General features: G+C 45.4%; 1 protein-coding gene across 5 annotated transcripts in view; it reads left to right on the top strand.

Moving 5' to 3' along the window:
- The window catches only part of MTMR14 (myotubularin related protein 14), a 107,254-nt gene that overhangs the window by 32,221 nt on the left and 54,380 nt on the right, over positions 1-20,653 (top strand). For 4 of the 5 annotated variants that reach the window (XM_068252560.1, XM_068252558.1, XM_068252559.1 and 1 more), the window contains exons 8-11: positions 4,227-4,297; positions 6,727-6,801; positions 11,778-11,844; positions 18,914-18,999. In XM_068252560.1, the coding sequence (XP_068108661.1) occupies positions 4,227-4,297; positions 6,727-6,801; positions 11,778-11,844; positions 18,914-18,999 (299 nt within the window). Of the gene's footprint in view, positions 1-4,226; positions 4,298-6,374; positions 6,459-6,726; positions 6,802-11,777; positions 11,845-18,913; positions 19,000-20,653 lie in introns of those variants that run through there. The other variant, XM_068252561.1, reaches the window with a different exon arrangement.

The following is a 20,653-nucleotide window of genomic DNA, read 5'->3' as shown; positions in this document are numbered from 1 at the left end:
AGCCGGGTGGAGCACCCGGCTAAAAGAGCCTGGAGAGAACACTGGGCCCCCCAAGCACTCTATACATAACGATTGATACAGCGCACCAAAACCTGCCAATGGCAACCACAGTGTCAGAGGTGCAAGAAGAGGATGGGAAACAGCTTGTTAATGGTTTCTACTATTCAAAGTATCTAAAGAAGTTATTATTATGAGCACAGGACCAATAGAGAGCTAATATTGTAGTTGAGGGAGGGCCCTTCGGGGCTCCTCTGCCCCAAGGGCCCCGATACGGTCGCTACCTCTGCACCCCCTATTGCTACGCCCCTGACTTGTACTATAGGAAAGTGGGAACATAAATTGTCATGCTGCATGTGAGACTGAAGGTGGCCACACACCATACAATTAAAAGATCCAATATTACACCAATTTGATAAATATGATCGCTTGTCCCGAAAAATCGAATGCGTTTTTTTTTTTTTGTTTTTCTTGCTATTGATCAAGAAATCCAATCGAATTTCCCCGTTTTTGTGTTTTTGTTTTTGTTTTGTTTTTTTTACCACTTGAGGACCATGGTATTAAACCCTCCTAGTGACCTGGCCATTTTTACTGAAATAGGCCACTGCAGCTTTAAAGGAGTTATTAGGCAAATTTATCAAAATTAGCGCTACTTACCCAGGGCTTCCTCCAGCCCCAAGCTCCCAGCATGTCTCTCGCCGCAGCCGTTCGCAGCAGCTCCGTCCCCGGCAATGAAGGCAGTCCGCTCCGGGCCACGTGGCTGTGATTGACAGCGCCACAGGCGCAATACAGGCCGACCTCATCGCCGGGGACCGGGATGGAGCTGTGGCGACCGGCTGCGGCGAGGGACATGCTGGGAACTTGGGGCTGGAGGAAGCCCTGAGTAAGTAGCGCTTATTTTGACAGCACACAAGTGATTTCTCCCCTCTCTGTTAGTGGGGTCTGATCGCTCCCTCAATGTTTTTTTTTTAAATATATAAATATTTGATTTTTTTAAAATAGCCAATTTTATTTATCTTTTTCTATCTCCCTCCCTCCCTCCCCCGGCTAGCCAATCAGTGTGATCGGCTGTCATAGGCTTCAGCCTATGACAGCGGATCACTGTAGTGCGTGCCAGGGGGACAACCGTGTCATACGGCTGTCCCCAGTACAGCACTGCTGTAGATCGCAGCGCTGTACATAGTTATTAGATGGCGGTTTCGCCGTCTAACAGTCTCCAAGTGGCGATTGCTGCTGGGAGACTGAAGGCGGAGCTCCACTCTGCCTTCCAAGCGGATAAGCGCCCACAGCAGCACGCGCGATCTAATGCTAGCCCCATAGAGAGCGGTTCACGCCAATCAATGTGGAGCGGTCGGCAAGCAGTTAAGGTTGGACATGATGGAAAATTCAGACCAATTTTATCAAGAATTGTATGGTGTGTACGGATTGTGAAATTGTATTCAACCGGAACAAAAAAGTTATGTAACTATTCAGTACATATTTCTCAATTTTTCTAACCAACCAATTTTTTCGGACTTTCCGATCTTTTTAGCCTGGAATTGCGGCAATCTCGAAAATACATGTGGTACCACGAATGTTCTGGTTGAAACTTTGGATCATCTGCGTTGCTGATCCCATTTATTACATTCATTCAGCGCTGCGTAATATGTTGGCGCTTTATAAACACAATTAATAATCATAATAATAATTACAGTAAATGGGATCAGCGATACTCTTTGTCAAAAATGCGTCCAGCGGTGCGATAGCAGTGTGCATAGTCTGAACTGGTGAAGTGCTGTCTGTTTTTACTGATCACACACTATACACACTGCTGAAATGCGCACAGCAGTGCGTATAGTGTGAACGAGGCCTAACACAAACATCCATGTGTTTTTAGGACTAATCACACGTTTACTTACTTTAAATCTTTGCAGTAGGCGGGTATAGTAGTATTACCGTATCCCTCTCAAGGAACTGGCAACGTGTCAGTGCAGCCTCAGCCCTAAACTGTTGCCCTAAGGGATCACATCCTGATATCTGCTGGGTGACTGTCTGAAGTGTGTGCCCAGCATAAAGAGGACCGTTGCCTAAAATTAGCTATCATTACATGTGCATCGTATATACTCTCATATAAGCCGACCCATGTATAAACCAAGGTACCCACTTTTCCCTCAGAAACCCGGAAAAAAAGCTATTTACTTGTGTATAAGCTGCCTCCACAGTAGACAGATGCGCTCCCAGTACAAGCCAGCCCCCCTCCCCATATCCAGATGTGCTCCTACAATGATACAGTTGTCTCTTAAAGGGCGACTGAAGCGAGAGAGATGGAGGCTGCCATATTTATTTCCTTTTTAAGCAATACCAATTGCCTGGCTATCCTGCTTAATCCTCTTCTTACTTTTAGCCATAGACCCTGAACAAGCATACAGTAGATCAGGTGTTTCTGACATTGTCAGATCTGACAAGATTAACTGCATGCTTGTTTCTGGTGTGATTCAGACACTGCTGCAGCCAAATAGATCAGCAGGGCTGACAGGCAACTGGTATTGATTAAAACGAAATGAATATGGCCGCCTCCATACATTTCTCTCTTCAGTGTTTCTTTAAGATGCCACTAGATGGCATCATAGATATGAGACACAGCAATTGCCACACAGGAAGGATCCGATCATTGCGCTGCTGCCACGTTGCTTGCACTCTCTGCTCCACAAGCCAGGGGGACACAGGTAGTCTTGAGCAGCACACTCTGCACACCATGTTGCAGGGTATGGGGGGCACGGACACAGCAGGGAGCCAGCTGGCAAGAGCAGGATCACTAGTGAAAGATCCTTACGCTCCTCTTCTAGCAATACCTGCTCCACCATCCATTCTGCTCCGCTGACTCGCATATAAGCCGAGGGGAAAACTTTCCAGCACACCTTTTTTGTGCTGAAAAATTAGGCTTATACGCGAGTAATTTGAAGAAAAAAAAACGCATGGAGTCTAACTTTCTTCTAAATCTGATCAATGTCAGGTCTGAATATCATTCTAATCCCTTCCTCAAATAGGATCTGAAGTAAAAATTGCATGGTGTGTCCCGGGCTTTATGCTGGGAATATGATGATATTTCCTGTCCGATCAACTTTTAATCCGACAGGAAGTTGAATCGTGTGTACATGTCCAAACTGCTCCCGATCGATAATGGGATCGATTTTCCAAATATAACTGCAAAATCAATCCCTTTATCAATCAGAAAACTATCAGACAGATCGGAAATATTCGTCCTATGCGCATCGATCAGAGTGGAAGTTTCATCGTGTGTTCTCAGCATTAGGCTTTTAGTAGGGTTGGTCAATGAGATGCAAAGAATTTCGAGTTGATGCAGGATTATACAATTTATCTTTTGATGAACAGATTAGGCCTCGTTTCAATCCATGCGCTTTGGCTGCATTGTCAGCCACCCAAATGCGGATTTCAGGGACACTAGAGAGCGCATAGACTGCACTATCTGTTTCTATCCATGCATTGTGATTCACTACGGAATCTCAATGCATGGTTGCACGCATTTCTGCGCATTTGTGGATTTTGCATCTAGGACTTCTCACGAGTTTCCCCTCTCCATTGGAACTCTCTACCACAGCCTATCCGTCATGCTCCAAGCATAGGAAATTTTCTAACCTACCCTCAAGACACACCTTTTCAGACAAGCTTATAATTTGCTATAGCTAGAATTAAAAGCTCACTGCCTCATCTGCTAACACCTTTGTTTACTCCCCAACTCCCCAGTGTAAGCGTGCAAGGGCAGGGGCCTCCCCCAGTTTCTGTGCAACATCTATCAGTATTGATGGTGATATTCAAGTACACATGTATCAGTTCTTCTGTCACTGGCTGGGGGTTGGATTCCAGGAGGGGGTCACATGTTTTTTTTTTTTGGGGGGGGGGGGGGTCCCATGAGCTGTTGCTGCACCCCCCAGCTCAAACTGACAATGTTTTAACCAAAAACACTGTCCCCAGTGTACTCCTCTGGATGGGAAGGCAGTGGGCTGTCATTCTGTTACTGCTTATAATGATGGGTGTTTGAAGCTCTCCAAGGCCACATAAAATGGCAAGAAGGGCTGCACCCGGCCCATGGGCCTTGTGTTTGACACCTGTGCTCTAGTGTGATGTGGTAATGTTCCTCATTCCCACCTTTGTCATTGCTCTGTTTTCTCATTACTTCAGTCTTATGTAGATAATAAACGGTTTCTCAGTGCTTCCACTTGTATTTTCAGGCTGTGAATTCTTTAAAGATTACAAAGACCGGGACTATGCTGCTGAAGGCCTCGTGTTTAACTGGAAACAGGTAGGTCCTGTTCTCGGCAGGCAGAATAGATTGCCTTCATGTTCACTAAAATATGGTGCTGTGGGTCGCTGCACACTCAGCTCAATGGTTTATGGTAGAAACATGCAGCCGGATTAAACCAGTCGCACCAGACTTGGTAAAAGCCGTACATGCTGGCACTAAGCTCACTGCTGTTCTGTGCTGGCGTTTTGTAGTCTGAGCTGGATTATCTAAAACTAGACAGCTAAAGCAGAATACAACCATCTCTAGTGACAAAGGCCTGAATTCACTAAGCATTACCACATTCCGTAATGCAGAAAGCAGCTGATTTTACCGATCATCTTGCCAAATGCCAATTCACTAAACCTATTGCTGCACGGAAAAGCAACATTTCCGGCTATTGAGGTAAACTACTGACCTGTGTGGTAAATGTCTCAAAAAATGTCAAACTGCAATTCACAAAGATTGAGGACCCTTTCACACCGAGGCAGTGCAATATTCTTACTGGACCCCACTGCCATGCGATGAAAGTCTATGGAGACTTTCATACTGGGACGTTATGGCGCATCGTTACCGAACTGACTGTTTCACCGCATCCCCAATGCAGGGCCAGAACTTTGTTACCACACGGATTCTGCATTTGCTCTAAAGTCATGTTAGTCTATGGCAACGCGTGGATTGTAAAAACAAAACAAAAACCGCTGATGTGCATGCACGGAAGTGTATTTTAGCAATATGCTTCCGTGCAAATCTGCATACCCGCAGCAGGAAGTGACGGCAAGCACATGTCACTTCCTGCTTGGCCGGTGGCCAGACATTTCCTGAAGGCCCGTTTTTGACGGTGCATCAGGCGCGACGCATCGCTGACTCTTGTTTCCAGTGTGTGGACCAGCCTCATGCATTCAGTAAATCAAATAAGTGTTCTGTATTTATCTCCAGCTCTGACCAGCTGCTTACTTACAATCTCAATTTGGTAAGTTGACAGGTGTAGCAGACAGCCTATAGGGCACATGTGTCAAACTCCAGGCCTGGAGGGCCAGATCCATGCCAGTGTTTAGGATGGACTGAGAAAGAAAGGAATGTGTTCTACCTGATGGACCACACCTTTCCTGATTCAGACCCATCAATTCATTTGAGCTGTGTCAAAAATGTGTGAGGATCTCGGCCCTCGTAAGATCGGTTTGACATACCTGCTATAGGGAGAGCCATACAGCCCTGCTTCTCACCCCATTTGATCTGATGCTTTGGCAGGCGGTACTCGAGTAGGACAGAGCAGGAAAATGAGACATTTTAAAAAGGCTTTTCAGTATCCCTTTAGATGTGCATATCTGTATACTGATGCACAGAAGAGCTCCATCTATTTGGAATGTATGCACATATAAAGTGATGCGCTGCACAGAAATACTTCTGACTCATGCACACCCCTTATGGGAAGACTCACAGCTTCCTGCCCAACCGGCTCCACAGCTGGTGAGATTTGGAAAGGTAACAAAGATGTTTTTTTTCTTAAAAAGAGAATTTTAAAATGTAAAACTCCATACAAATAAGTACTTTTCTTCCAGAGTAAAATGAGCCATAAATTACTTTTCTCCTATGTTGCTGTCACTTACAGTAGGTAGTAGAAATCTGACATTACCGACAGGTTTTGGGCTAGTACATCTCTTCATGGGGGATTCTAAGCATGGCCCTTAGGGCCCTTTTCCACTTGCAATCGCTAGCGTTCACGCTGAACGCTAGCGATTGCTGAATCGCAATTACCGGCGATTCCCCGACGTTCGCTGCCGCGATTTTGCTATGCACTGCATAGCAAAATCGCGGCAAATATCGATCCGCCGCGCGTTCGCGTTCCTGACAAAAACGAATCGCGGTAGTGGAAATGACCTACCGCGATTCCTATGCTAGAAACCAAACCGTAGCGATTGTAAAATCGCTAGCGGTTTGCGTTTTTGCGATTCAGCCAGCGCAAACGCGCTGGTGGAAAAAGGCCCTTAATCATTTTCAGGGAATGTCATTATAAAGATTTATACAAAGATGCTGGCCAGCCTCCCTGCTCGCTGCACACTATTTTGGCAGTTGGACAAACCAACTGCCATTTACTAAGTGCTTTTTAAAATAAAACCCTATGAAAAGATGGGCTAGTCCAAAACCTGTCGTCGCTCCTCTCAGATTTCTACTACCTACTGTAAGTGACAGCAACATAGGAGAAAAGTCATTTATGGCTCATTTTACTCTGGGAAAAAATGTACTTCCTATTTGTATGTGTTTTAATCTTTAAGATTTTCGTGACCGTTCCTCTTTAAATGTTGTTATGCTGTTGCTTATCTTTTAGAGCAGAGAGGAAGTTCTGAGTTCAGGTCCGCTTCAAGCCTTTTGATAATAAATGGCGTTTGTAATGTAAAGACTTAGTTTTTCTTCCATGGCCAGTAAGTTTACCTTCCCATCCTTTTCAGGATTACGTGGATGCTCCCTTAAATATCCCACCCTGTTTGACAAAGAACTTAAACATCGACTGGCGGGAATACCAGGTAAGCAAGCGACGAAATCAGACTTCAGCCAATCCTAACCAGCAATGGCTTCTAAACACAAGCCTTGCGTGTGGGAGGTTCTCTCCCATCCTGGCTCTCCTCTATCTGAACTGTCGGCTGCCCTTTCTGTTTCCCCTGAAGGTTCCGCTGCTCTACACCACAGGAGACAAAAGGATAAAGGGAGGGCAGATTCAGAGCTTGGTCGGTTTACATAAAGCTGTGTCCTGATCGGGCAGGTCTCCCCCCGCCGTGTGCAACCTTTGGGGTATTCCATCCGTAGCAGCCTGTGGGGCTGTCACACGTGACTGGCTCGGGAAAGTGGGTCAGCGCTCTGCAGGTAGCGCTGTGGGCAGGTTATATTAATGGGTTTTGCTTCGACAAGTCTAATTGAGGCTCGTTTCACAGGTGTCTCTCTCAGGCCCCTGGGAGCGTCTGCAATTGTATTTTTCTTAACCCTCTCAGAAACAACATTTTCACCGAACATCACAGCATTGTCTGCCACTTCCATCTGCTGAGGAATTTGTCATGGAAGAGACCAGAGGCTGCCATTCCTAAACACACTCTGTAAATTAGATTTTCTCATCCTGTTATCACCTGGGCACATTTCAGGCCTGTACACACGCTAGATTAAAGTCTGCTGAGATGGCTGGTAATGCCCACCTCTACTGATAATATCCAATAATAATAATCATCCTAACATTTGGGTTTTTCTACTGTTGGACTCAAAGTGCTCAAGAGCTGCAGCCACTAAGGGCGCGCTCAAGAGGCCACCCTGCAGTGTTAGCAAGTCTCACCCAAGGACTTCTTACTGAATAGGTACTGACCCTAGCCAGGATTCAAATCCCTGGTCTCCCATGTCAAAGGCAGAGCCCTTAAAGGGAACCTTAACTGAGAGGGATATGGATGTTTGCTTTTAAACAATACCAGTTGCTTGTCAGTCCTGCTGATCTCTTTGGCTGCAGTAGTGACTGAACCACACACCTGAAACAAGCATGGAGCTAATCCAGTCTGACTTCAGTCAGAGCACCAGGTCTGCATGCTTGTTCAGGGGCTGTGGCTGAAAGTATTAGAGACACAGGATCAGCAGGAGAGTCTGGCAACTGGTAGTATTTTAAAAGGAAAAATCCATATCCTGCTCAGTTTAGGTTCTTTTTAAAGAGGAACTCCAGTGAAAATTATGTAATGAAGTGCTTCATTTTTACAATAATTATGTATACATGATTTAGTCAGTGTTTGCTGATTGTAAAATGTTTCCTCTCCCTGATTTACATTGACATTTATCACATGGTGACATTTTTACTGCTGGTAGATATCACTGGAAGGACATGGCAGTTGGAAACATCTGTTATTTCCCACAATGCAACAAGGCTCCCACAGTGTAATGTCAGATCCCAATCAGTAGCTGAACCCCCCCCCCTCCTTTCCCATGAGTAATCTATTCCTTTTCTCAAACGGGTCATCAGGGGGAGCTGTATGGCGGATATTGTGGCGAAACCCCTCCCACAGTGTGATGTCAGGACCATGGTCCTGACAGTTTCCTGTCTGTGAACCTCATTGCATTGTGGGAAATAGCAGTTTACAGCTGTTTCCAACTGCCAAAAAAAGCAAGCAACATCTCCTTCCACTGACATCCCCTGCCAGCAGTAAAAATGTCACCATGTGATGTCAGAATGTAAATCATTGAGAGGAAAGATTTTACAATGGGCAAACACTGACTACATCAATATTGTAAAAATGAAGCACTTTTTTATTACATTCGTTTCACTGGCGTTCCTCTTTAAAACTATTGCAAGACAAGGAAAGGGAGTTCTGTATGCCGATGTTGCGTGTTTTGACATGCATGTGTGAAATCCTCCCACAATGTGATGTCATGACCATGGCCCTCACAGTTTTCTGTCTGTGAACCTCGTTGCATTGTGGGAAATAACGTCTTTTCCAACTGCTTTGCATGCAATATCTCCCTCTGCAAGTAAACTAACATTCCACAGAGATGCACCTGCCACCACTAAAGATGTCCCCACCTGTCATAAATGTTCAGAAGGTAAATTGGGGAGGGTAAAGCATTTATAAAAGGCAAACGCTGACTAACTATTCTATAAATTAATATTGTAAAAAATAATCCATTTTAGTCATGACATTATCATTATGATAGTTTCTTTTTAACACATTAGCAGCTTCAAATGAATTCTCTCTTTTGAGATAGTGGACTGCTTTTGACCTCAGCCAGCCAGCAGAAGTTGTGCTGTAAATATTTGAAATGCTTTGATGTCTCTCTGCTGGTAGAGGATATAGAAACTGAAAGCAGAAGTCCTCTGTTGATGTCACACTGCCCCTAGTGACAAGTGACCAAAAATACACATTACAGCAGTATTCATTAGGAGCTAGGAAATGTAGCTAAGAAATAAAAGTGCTAAACTAAATTGGCCTGGAGCATTTGCAAGGCTCTAAATTGGCTGCTGAAGGGTTAAGTCCGGCCCACCATTCCTGGCACAGTCCTGCTGTAGCCGAGCTCCTGGATTCCTCTAGCCAGCAGGTCTGCAGACTGTCAGAATTGGGACAGAACCCAGCAGGCTGACAGCAGGGAAATGCTGAGCTGGCTGGTGCTGCAGTGATGAGCCAGCAGGGGAACACATGGGGGCTGCTGTGCACTAAACATAATCATCCAGGGACTGTCACATCCCCATCTACACACGTCCTCATTTCTAACATAGTAAGGATCTGATGAAGGTGGAGTCTGCTCAGTGCATATATGTTCTCTTTAATTAATCAGCACTGGCAGGTAACACGTCTGCACTTTTAGAGATGGATGGGTCACACTTTTACTGCTGACATTTATTATGAAGTGACTCCTTAAATCTAAATAATATGAAGTGACTCACTAAATAATAAAGCATAGCCCGTTTTAGTAGGTAAATTACCTGCAGTCCCCTTTAGACTGACACCTGTGTGTCTTGGTTGGATGCTGCCAGAGCCTCGACTGCACTATACACAATAGGTTTTCAGCTTTCCTGGCTTGGAGTTGTGCACCCCCCAATTTAATTTTTTAGCAGTCAAAGTAAACTGGGCATTGAATTTTTCCTACCACTGGGGAAGTGTGCCTCCCCCAGCCTGGTAGGCTAGCAGGATAGGGAGAGTGGGCGTCAGGGAGCGTTCATAGGGCCAGATATATCAAAGCATTTCTTTTTCTTCTTAAACACTTCTAACCAGCTGGTGAACTGTTCTGCATGATAAGATTCCTAAATCCTACTTAATAGTGACAGTTTAGTGTGAATTTCTAGAGCTGCACTACAGTTAAAAGTGCAAATCTATCCCTAAACTGCTTCAGAAGTGCTTAATAGCAGTTGTTCAGATAGTGCAGCCGTGCAGGCTAGGCATGATTTGTGACGTGCGCCTCCCCCTTCTGCCAGGTGTCCTGTGTAGCTGTTCTGTGCTTAACCCTTCCAGTCCTGGGCATTGATACAATACAGCAGATATATTGGTTACCTCAGCAACAGAAATTCCCCTCATACACTGCGCTGTCTGAGAAACCTTCCTAACTCCTCCTATTCCTAACAGTTTAAGAAAGAATCTGCACTATTTTTAGTGATTTTTTTTTTTTTTTTTTGTCATGTCTGAGACCGTTCTGCACAGATTTCTAAAAACCTACTAATATTTTGTCTGACACTCTTGATAAATGTCCCCCACAGTTGCCTGTCCAGACGGCTGGATCGGATTCTTCTCTCCACCACAACGGCGATGCAACCCCGACAGGTCTTCTGGGTTCTGATCACATGATATGTGATTGGGACCAGTAGACTGTGTCAGCGTTACAGTGCCACCCAGTAGTGTAAGAGTGGTGATGGAAGATACTCTTGGGTGGCGCTGTAACGCTGTCTCCTAGGGCCCCGATTCCGTCATGTGACTGGGACACAGAAGACCTGTCATCAGTTCAGAGCCGCCAGTGGCGGAAGAGAAGAAGCTGTCCAGGACAGGAATATATAACTGCTCTCTGCCCTGACCTGACATAAGTCGGCCGGCCGACCTCTCCTGTGTGTGCACAGCTCCCCGGGCTCACAGGCACTCAGGCAGAGCAGGGCTACGGCAAGATGGCGTCCGGAGGCGGAGCCCTGTACTGGAGACACAAATAGTCTCCGGTACAGGGCTCCGCCTCCGGACGCCATCTTCCCGTAGCCCTGCTCTACCTGTGCCTGCCGGAGGAGGACAATGCAGGCTGCTGGAGCGGGGCTGCGGGGAATGAACTAGCGCAGCGTCTAGGAGACGCTGCGCCAGTTCATTGTACGGTGGCCAGAGTCCCGAGGCCGGGACGTCCCGCTGCTAAAAGCGGGACGTTTCCCGGGACCTCATGCAGCCTGGGACAGCGCCCCCGAAGGCGGGACGCGTCTCGGGTAAAGCGGGACGTATGGTCACCATAATTTCAGCCTCCATATTCCCCTCATTCCACATTCCCTTTAAAGGAGAACTGAAGTGAGAGGTATATGGAAGCTGCCATATTAATTTTTCCTTCTAGCAATATCAGTTGCCTGGAAGCCCTGCTGAGCCATTTGCTTGCAGTAGTGTGAATCGCACCAGAAACAAGCATGCAGCTAATCTTGCAAGCTCTGACAAAGTCAGAAACGCCTGATCTGCTGCATGCTTGTTCAGGGTCTAGGGCTAAAAGTATTAGAGGTAGAGGATCTGCAGGTTAGCCAGGCAACTGGTATTGCTTGAAAGGAAATAAATATGGCAGCCTCCATATGCCTCTCTACTGTTCTCCTTTAAAGCTCAAACAGGCTCCCTTTCAAACTGGAGCTGTGACTGGTTGCTGCATTTAGCATGTTGTTGCCACTGCTTGCTCCGCCTTCAGTGATTCTAGGCAGGACAGTTTACGGCCTGTCGACTCCTAAACTTGCATATTCAAGTATTTTTATTGCTCTGTGGCTTCCATGCTGTTTTTATTTTAGCTGACAAATGTGTTCATCTTGCTGCTCTTTTTGCAGAGCTGGGATTTGGTGAAGCAGACGCAGAACTACCTGAGGCTACTCATTCATATTATAAATGGGGATGGTAAGCATCTGTGTTGCATTCATTCCATCTGCACGCTCTGCTTCTCTTATTGGGAACTCTGCTTACCTGGGTAATGTCTAGACACTAAGTGCACTATTCCACTGCCAGCGATCTGCTTCAAAAAGTGTATCGCAGCAGATTTACTGAACGGTGATTTACATGTAAATCGCAGTGCTCACTTCCCACTGCTGCGTGGCGCTTTTTCCACGCGCACAAACGTCGGGCTGCACGATTTTCACCGCGATCTGGCTTGGTTCGCGGCTAGTGAAGATTTTTGTATGTAAGCGGCGTTATCGCAGGCAGCAGAGGAAAAGGGGCCCTTGGACGCCAGAGAATGTTTTGTGGGTGGTTTTTGTTTAAAAAAAAAAAAATTATATTGACTTGCATTAAAATCTGTGTAAAATTGCCGCAGTTGCAATTTTTGAAATATCGTAATCGTGTCCATTTTAGTGGGGGTTTTTTTTGTTTTTTTTTTGTTTTTTTCTTAATACAAGTCAACGAGTTTTTAAACGAAAACGACCTGCAAAACTCCCATAAGAAGGGAAGAATGGGCAGAGTTAGGGCCTGAGTAGCACCCAGCCCCCCCCCCCCCCCTTCCTTTGCCAGTGCCTGAGCATTACTTCTGTAACATGAAATGAAAAAGCAAGGGCTTATAGTGCCCATACATGGTGCATTTTCCCAGAACGTCCTCCTGACAGCACCCCTCCTTGCATAATAGGCAGGCAGGAGTAGTATATAAAGATGTTACCCACCAAAGGTATCCAGTTGTTTTTCCTGTCCCGGATGGGACGCTTTGAGAGGTCTCCAGTGCTACTACGTCAGGCGGCGAGGGCAGCGGTGCAGCGCGGGCATACTAAGGCTGAGCAGGGGACTCGGCTGGTCCAGCGCACAGCGTGGAGGAGGCTTCTCCCAGAGATGCAGAAGCTTTATGGCGGCAGGAGCGCATACCGGAAGTTCCGGGCGGATGTGACGTCATGCGCATGCGTCCCGCATGACGTGTCAGCTAGCGGCAGGGGCCGCTGCGGGGAAAGAGAATTGACTTCAGCTGCAGGTAATTCCGAAGGTATATATATATGTATATGTTGAGCCACGATCACCATTGCTGTCGGTGATCATGGAGGACGCTGTAGGCCCTTCTCCTCTGACTTCTGCGGAGTCTGGCGCTATCCCCTCTCTGGTGAGCTAAAGGTTATCAGGCCTTGAGAGGGCTGTTTGTAAGTGTCTGGGTCCACCTTGTAAGGCTGATAGTCTCTTTATTTCTCTTTTAGCCTAAACCCTATAAAAGTGATAAAGACAAGGATAAATCGGTATCTCAGCAAACTCAAGGTGGACAAGCTTCGGGCAGAACTGAGAAACGCTGTGTTATGTGTAACTCACGCTTCTATTCTTCCTCTACAAAGAAACTTTGCCAGTCATGTAGAGAGAAAGTAGTCAAAGAGGAATCCCCAGTGGTATTTAGGGACTTGATGGGGTGGATGCGGTCTGAGATGGCCTCGGCCATTAAAGAGATAAAGGATTCTGCATTGGCGGAGTCTGCAGTTCCTTCTACTTCAGCTTCTGTTACTGGTACTATACCTGCTCCTTTAGACGGAAATCCTCCAGCCCTGGTGATTGAGGGGCCCAGTCAGTTAGGGGAAGCCTTACAGGTTCCCACTTCACCGCATCAGATTGCAGCTAAGCGTAAAAGGAAGGATAATGAGTCAGGGGATTCAGAATTATCGGGAGAGGAAGGAGAAATTTCATCTTTAGAGGAAATTTCTGGAGAAGAGGAGGAGAACCCAGAGGTTCCTCAGAAGTTCGCCTTTGCACCTAACTTAATGAAGGACTTGTTGTCTGCTATGCAGAGCACTATGGGTATAACAGTGGAGCGAAAATCCTTGACCCCCTTGGATCAGATGTACGTGAGTTTGGCGGAACCCCAGAATTGCTTCATCCCAGTCCATTCCTCTCTAAAGTCAATGATTGGGAAGGAGTGGGATGACCCTGAAAGGAGGGCGTTTTGGCCCAAGTCTCTTTCTCGTCGTTATCCTTTCAGTCCTGATGATCAAAAATTCTGGGGGCCGGTTCCCAAACTGGACCCATCGTTTTCAAGGGTGTCCAGAAGATCCGATTTACAGTTTGAGAACTTTGGCAATTTAAAAGACCCGATTGATAAAAAGATGGACAATCTGTTGCGTACGTCATGGGAGTCAGCATCTTTAACATTTAAGCCAGCAGTGGCATCCACGGCAGTGGGACGATCCCTTAAAGCTTGGCTCACGCAGACTCAGTCTAAGATAGCTTCGGTGGTGCCCAGAGAAGAGATTTTAGAGGACTTTCCGAATTTATTTAATGCTACTAATTAACAGATGCAGCGGATGATACGGTTAAATTAACAGCCAGAACAACTGCCCTTGTTAACTCGGCAAGGAGAGGAATATGGGTGAAAACTTGGCAGGGGGACAATTCGTCTCGCTCCAAGTTATGTGGTTTACCCTGTGAAGGTGAGCTGTTATTTGGTTCAAAGCTAGACCAGACGCTAGAAAGAACCTCAGACTATAAGAAAAATTTCCCTACAAGAAAGAGAGCTTTTCAGTACAAGGGCCCAGCTCGCAGTGGCAACAGGGAACCTGAGGCAAAGATCCCACCTAGGAAAAAGTGGATTCCAAGTAGAAACCAAAAAGGGAAGGCTCTTTTTCCCCGGCCCAACCAACCCAATAAGCAATGACGCCAGTATTCCAGTAGGGGGAAGGCTTTCCCACTACTACGAAAGGTGGTGCCAGCGGTTCACAAGTCAGTGGCTCTTGAAAATAATATTGGAAGGGTACAGAATAGAATTCGAATATCCCCCACCCCAGCAGTATGTGGTAACTCCGCAGCCAAGGTCAACAGACCAAAGAGAGGCGTTACAGGAGGAGGTGGCTTCACTTCTGGAGAAAAGAGTGATCAGAGAAGTACCATCCTGCCAGAGAGGCCAAGGGTTCTACTCACCAGTTTTTCTGATAAAAAAGCCTCAGGGAGCCTTCAGATTTATTCTAAATTTAAAGGGGTTGAACAAGGCCGTAAAATACAGGAAGTTTCGAATGGACAATGTGAATTCTGTAATAACCCTGTTGCAAAAAGACTGTTTTCTAGCTTCTCTGGACCTCAAAGATGCCTACCTGCATGTGCCAGTCCATCTAGAGTCCCAGCAGTTCCTAAGATTTGCAATTCACCTTCAAGAAGAGGTAAGACATTTCCAATTTAATGTGTTACCTTTTGGGCTAGCTTCATCCCCTTGGCTGTTCACAAAGGTGATGGCAGAAGTATTGGCAGTCTTAAGGTGTAGATCCATTAACATCATTGCTTACCTAGATGATTTACTAATTTGGGGTAATTCTTTACAGTCTGTAAGTGATCAGGTTAAATCATGCATTGACAGTCTAGAGTCTTTAGGCTGGTTAATTAACTGGTCAAAATCTGCACTAATACCCAGCCAGTCTATGGAATATCTGGGATTTATTTTTTCCTCCCGCCAAGAAAGAGTTTTTCTCCCAGAAAGGAAAATTTCGGCAGTACTTAATTCTGTTCTTTCTTTTCAGGAATCAAGAGCCATCAGTATAAGAAAAGCCATGGCATTACTCGGTCTGTTAAGCTCAGTCTTCCCTGCAGTACAATGGGGTCAATTTCATGTCAGGACCCTGCAGTTGTGGATACTAAGGAGCTGGAACAGGACTATTTCAGCCCTAGAAAGGAAGATTCTGATCCCATACAGTGTAAAAGTGTCATTAAACTGGTGGCAGGAACTGTCTCACCTGTCAGAAGGTCGCATGTGGTTTTTTCCAGTTCAAAGAATCATAACGACGGATGCCAGTACATGGGGGTGGGGCGCTCACATGGACTCTCTTCCAGCACAGGGTCAGTGGTCCAGTACGATGGCAAGACGATCCTCCAACAGCAGAGAACTGGAAGCAGTATGGAGAGGCCTTCAATTCTTCAAGGATCAGATCAATCACTGTCACGTCCTGATCAGGTCCGACAACGGCAGTGTAGTGGCTTACCTGAATCATCAGGGAGGAACAAGAAGTCCTCGGTTGTGGTCTCAGACAGCAAGAATTCTGCATTGGGCAGAGAACAGCTTATCTTCCATCAGAGCGATTCATCTGAAGGGGACTTGCAATGTTGTGGCAGACTATCTCAGCAGGTCAGCGATTTTACAGGACGAGTGGTCTCTGAATCCAGAAGTATTTGTTCAGATCAGTCAGGCATGGGGCATTCCTGCAGTAGACTTATTCGCAAGGAAGCAAAATTCAAAGTGTCAAAACTTTTGCTCCCTGTATCCAAAGGACAATCCGTGGCAGATAGACGCCTTCTCCATAGAGTGGAGGTTGAACCTGATGTATGCATTTCCTCCAATACCTCTAATATCAAGGGTTCTGAACAAAATTATGCAGGACAGAGCACAAGTATTCCTCATAGTACCTTTCTGGCCGAAAAGACCATGGTTTGCTCTGTTACAGAAGTTAGCAATATGTCAACCAATATTGTTTCCACTCAGAACAGATCTGTTGTCGCAGGGTCCAGTTCTTCACCCGGACCTCAAGCGCCTTCACCTTTCAGCATGGAGATTGAGTGGGGAATCCTGAAATCTAAGGGGTTTTCGGATGGACTTTCTGAGACGTTAATACAATCCCGCAAGAAGGTTACGAGGCAGATTTATCAAAAAACATGGAACATTTACTGTGAATGGTGTACTAGGAAGGATAATGAGCCTACACTTTCCGCCTCAGCTCTGGAGTTTCTTCAGGATGGATTTCACATGGGATTAAGTGCCAGTACTCTTAAAGTTCAGACAGCAGCTTTAAGTGTATATTTAGAAAGAAGATTAGCTCAGGAGGAGTTTTTTCTTCGTTTTTTTCAGGGAATTAAACGTCTCAGGCCGGTGGTGATATCTAAGGTGCCTCCTTGGGACTTGAATATCGTGTTGCAGAGTCTTTGTGAACATCCCTTTGAGCCTCTGGATCAGATTCCGGATAAACTTCTGACGTTGAAAACGGCCTTTCTTCTGGCAATCACCACAGCCAGGAGAGTCAGCGAACTTCAGGCCTTATCCATTAAGCAACCTTATTGTACAATCTCAGAGGATAGGATTACTCTGCGTCCAGACTTTGCATTCCTTCCTAAAGTGTCTTCAAAATTTCATCGATCTCAGGAGATCTTTCTGCCATCATTCTGTGATAAACCAACGAATGAGAAGGAGAAGAAACTTCATTGTTTGGATGTTAGAAGGTGTATCCTTCATTATCTTGAAAGGACTGTATCTTTGAGAAAATCAGATGCCTTGTTGGTGCTGTTTGCGGGGAAATTCAAAGGAAGGCAAGCCTCTAAACCATCAATTGCAAGATGGATCAGACAAGCTATCACTGTGGCTTATCGGGCTCAAGGGAGACCTTTACCAACCTCAATTAAAGCTCACTCCACAAGAGGCGTATCAACATCTTGGGCAGAGAGGGCAGGCGCCTCGATAGAGCAGATTTGCAGAGCGGCCACCTGGTCCAGCCAAAATACGTTTGTGAAACATTATAGACTAAACTTATTAGCCAATACTGATCTGTCATTTGGAAGAAAAGTGTTGCAGGCAGTAGTCCCTCCCTAGTGTATAATGTTCTTGTTTATCGTCTCATAGGAGGGGTGCTGTCAGGAGGACGTTCTGGGAAAGCCAAACTTACCTCGGGTAATGTCTTTTCCAGTAGTCCGAGTGACAGCACCCCTCCGGCCCACCCTATTAGAGGGGATAATTAAAGTATTGTTTCAGCAGCATATGTTGTCCGTGTCTTTTTTTATAACTGGATACCTTTGGTGGGTAACATCTTTATATACTACTCCTGCCTGCCTATTATGCAAATTTGTATCTTCTAGCTTCCTGTCCAAAGTTTAGGAGGGAGACAAGTCTCATAGGAGGGGTGCTGTCACTCGGACTACTGGAAAAGACATTACCCGAGGTAAGTTTGGCTTTTTTTTTTTTTTTTTTTTTACCCCAATTAATTTCATTTGACTATTCCGTAAGATCGAATATAAAGCTTTTTGCAATATCTCCGATCGGATTTTTATCATAAAAAGGATAGGGTTTTTTTTTTTTTTTTTTTGATCGAATGAAAAATCTTTGAGTTTCATTTTGATCATTTTGTAGGAATAAAAAGGAAAATCGTGTTATTGCACAGTGTATGGGCACCATTATGAAGATTTCAGATTTCTTAAGAGCGCCTGGCTGTCACAATCTGAAGCACCTTACATGCGGTGCGGCTTCTGACCTTTCTCATCTGCCTTTGCCTCGCCCCTTCTGCATGCCCTTATTGGTTGCCTATGTGATGGTCACTAGAAATGCCCATTGAGGCTAACCATTCTTACTTGCGTGAAAGTTATACGTGGCTTGGAAATGGACTTCCAGCTTATTGAGATTGGTTTAATATCTAACTAAATGCAAGTTGCATGCTTGTTGAGATTATTGCATGCTGCAGTGGCTGCTGCTAATCAGTAGCTGTTACTGGTGCTGGCACAGTGACTGCTGCTAATCAGTGGCTGTTACTGCTACTGGCACAGTGACTGCTGCTAATCAGTGGCTGTTACTGCTACTGGCACAGTGGTGGCTGCTAATCAGTGGCTGTAACTGCTGCTGGCAGTGGCTGCTGCTGGTACAGTGGCTGTTACGGCGGCTGGCATAGTGAAGGCTGCTAATCAGTGGCTGCTACTGCTATAGTGCTGGCTGATAACCTACAGGCTATCAAAGGAGGTTGGCAGAGTGGCAGCACAAGGTGGTCCCTGCACGGGGCACTGCAGCTATGGCCCATGGGCCACATGGAATTAACTGTAGAGGGAATGAGGGACCACCAGAAAAGGCTCGGCAGCTGCATTTGGCCCCTGGGCTGGAATTAGGACATGCCTGGTCTGGGCTATGGCTAGTTTTTCCACAAGAAATTGTGGCAAGCTGATTACGTGAGTGTGAAATGTGTGCAATAATACTGGACCTATGTGGCCTACTGAACTACAAGTAGCAAGATGCACTTTTATAAGCAAATCTAGTAATATTTGTCCTTTTTATTTTCCCCCTCAGACAGCAGCGGGTTGTTGGTGCACTGTATATCTGGGTGGGATCGCACGCCGCTGTTTGTGTCGCTCCTGAGGCTATCGTTGTGGGCTGTAAGTATACTGGAAACCACTTGGCTGCCTTGTTACTCTGACTTTGCCAATATACATTGCTTTAATAATCTTTCACAATCGACTCAGTAATACATGAGGTGTTGCAACAAGTGCAGTGTAAGGTCTGATCACCTGCTGGACAGGTGACCTAACATCTTTATTATTATTTAGTATTTATATAGCGCCTACATCTTCCAAAGTGCTGTACAGAGTATATTGGCTTGTCACTTAAAGTGAACCTCCGGACTAAAAATCAACTCAGCAGCACTGAAAAGTCCTGGTGTTTCTTTAACAGTTTCACAGCATCAGAACTTTGTTTCTCTTATACAAACCTCATTTTTAGCTGCACAGAAGAAAATTTTTTCCTCTGATGCTGTGCAAAGCATGATGGAATTTCTGATTTTGTTGTTCTCGTTCTGCTGTTTTGGTGCAATTTTTTTTTTTTTTATTTACATTTTGAATTTGACGTTTGAAGCCTAGCGTGTGCAGCTGGGACGGGTAATCCGGACACAGGATAGTTGGAACTGTGACTCTTGCTCCCTGTCACCTCCTTCCAACCAAAAAGATGGCAGCCCCCATGAATCACAAACATTTCCCTGTTCTTTTAAAACAGGGTGGATAAGAGATTATATTACCTATCTATTCTAATTAACATAACTAATGTAACTTGATGACAGTATGTTTGTGAGCCCCTCTGAGGGATGGTTAAAGGGGAACTTCAGCCTAAACAATCTAATTCCTACCATAGTCCTATGTCTATGTATGTAATGTGTGTATCATAGTCTAGGGCCAATTTAGGGGGAAGCCAATTAACTTATCTGTTTTTGGGATGTGGGAGGAAAATGGAGTGCCCGGAGGAAACCCACGCAGACACTGGGAGATCATACAAACTCAGTGCAGATAGTGCCCTGGCTGGCACTCGAACCAGGCAAGAGCGCTAACTACTGCTCGACCGTGCTGCCAACCACTACGCCTTAAGCTTTTTGTATGTATTGATCTGCAGCAAAGACCCACCATGTCTTTTACACGAAGTACACAAACAAAAGTACTTCTGTAGGTAGGAATTACAACCTCTTTTGGGCGTTTACCACTTTCTTTCACACCATTTGGGAGATTCTCTGACATCTGTCCCAGTTACCATGATCAGAAAACAGGGATCTCCACAGTGGAAAAATGACTAAACTGGCTGTAAGGCTTGGAGCCCGCTAGCGGCGGTTTTTCTAAAATTGGAAAACACTTGACTTCCGTAATTGCAAAACGCTGCAATTTTTGTACCTGAGTGATCTTGAAGAATTACGGTTTGCCTAATTTGATTGTATGTACAATCGATAAAATCTGCGATCTCTCGTTGGCCTGCACCAATTCACGTTGGCCTGCGAATTCGCAAATCTAACTAGTGGGTCCTGTAGGAAAAGGTTATTTCTACAAGCTCTCTGGATAGAACAATATATATCAATAAAACGGTTATCGGAACGTTCTCTCCGAAAGGCAGGATTCTTTGCAGAGGATATTCTCTGAGCATGCACTTAGACAAATTATTTTTCATTGTGTTTATAATAAAATTAATGCATTAAAGATCACATAAAAATGACACAATTTATGTAATATTGAACAGATGGATATAGTAAATCAATGGGAATAAGTGAAAATAACT

Source organism: Hyperolius riggenbachi, chromosome 9 (genome assembly GCF_040937935.1).
Source record: "Hyperolius riggenbachi isolate aHypRig1 chromosome 9, aHypRig1.pri, whole genome shotgun sequence".
Taxonomy (NCBI): domain Eukaryota; kingdom Metazoa; phylum Chordata; class Amphibia; order Anura; family Hyperoliidae; genus Hyperolius; species Hyperolius riggenbachi.
This window is presented reverse-complemented; position numbering and strand designations above follow the sequence as displayed.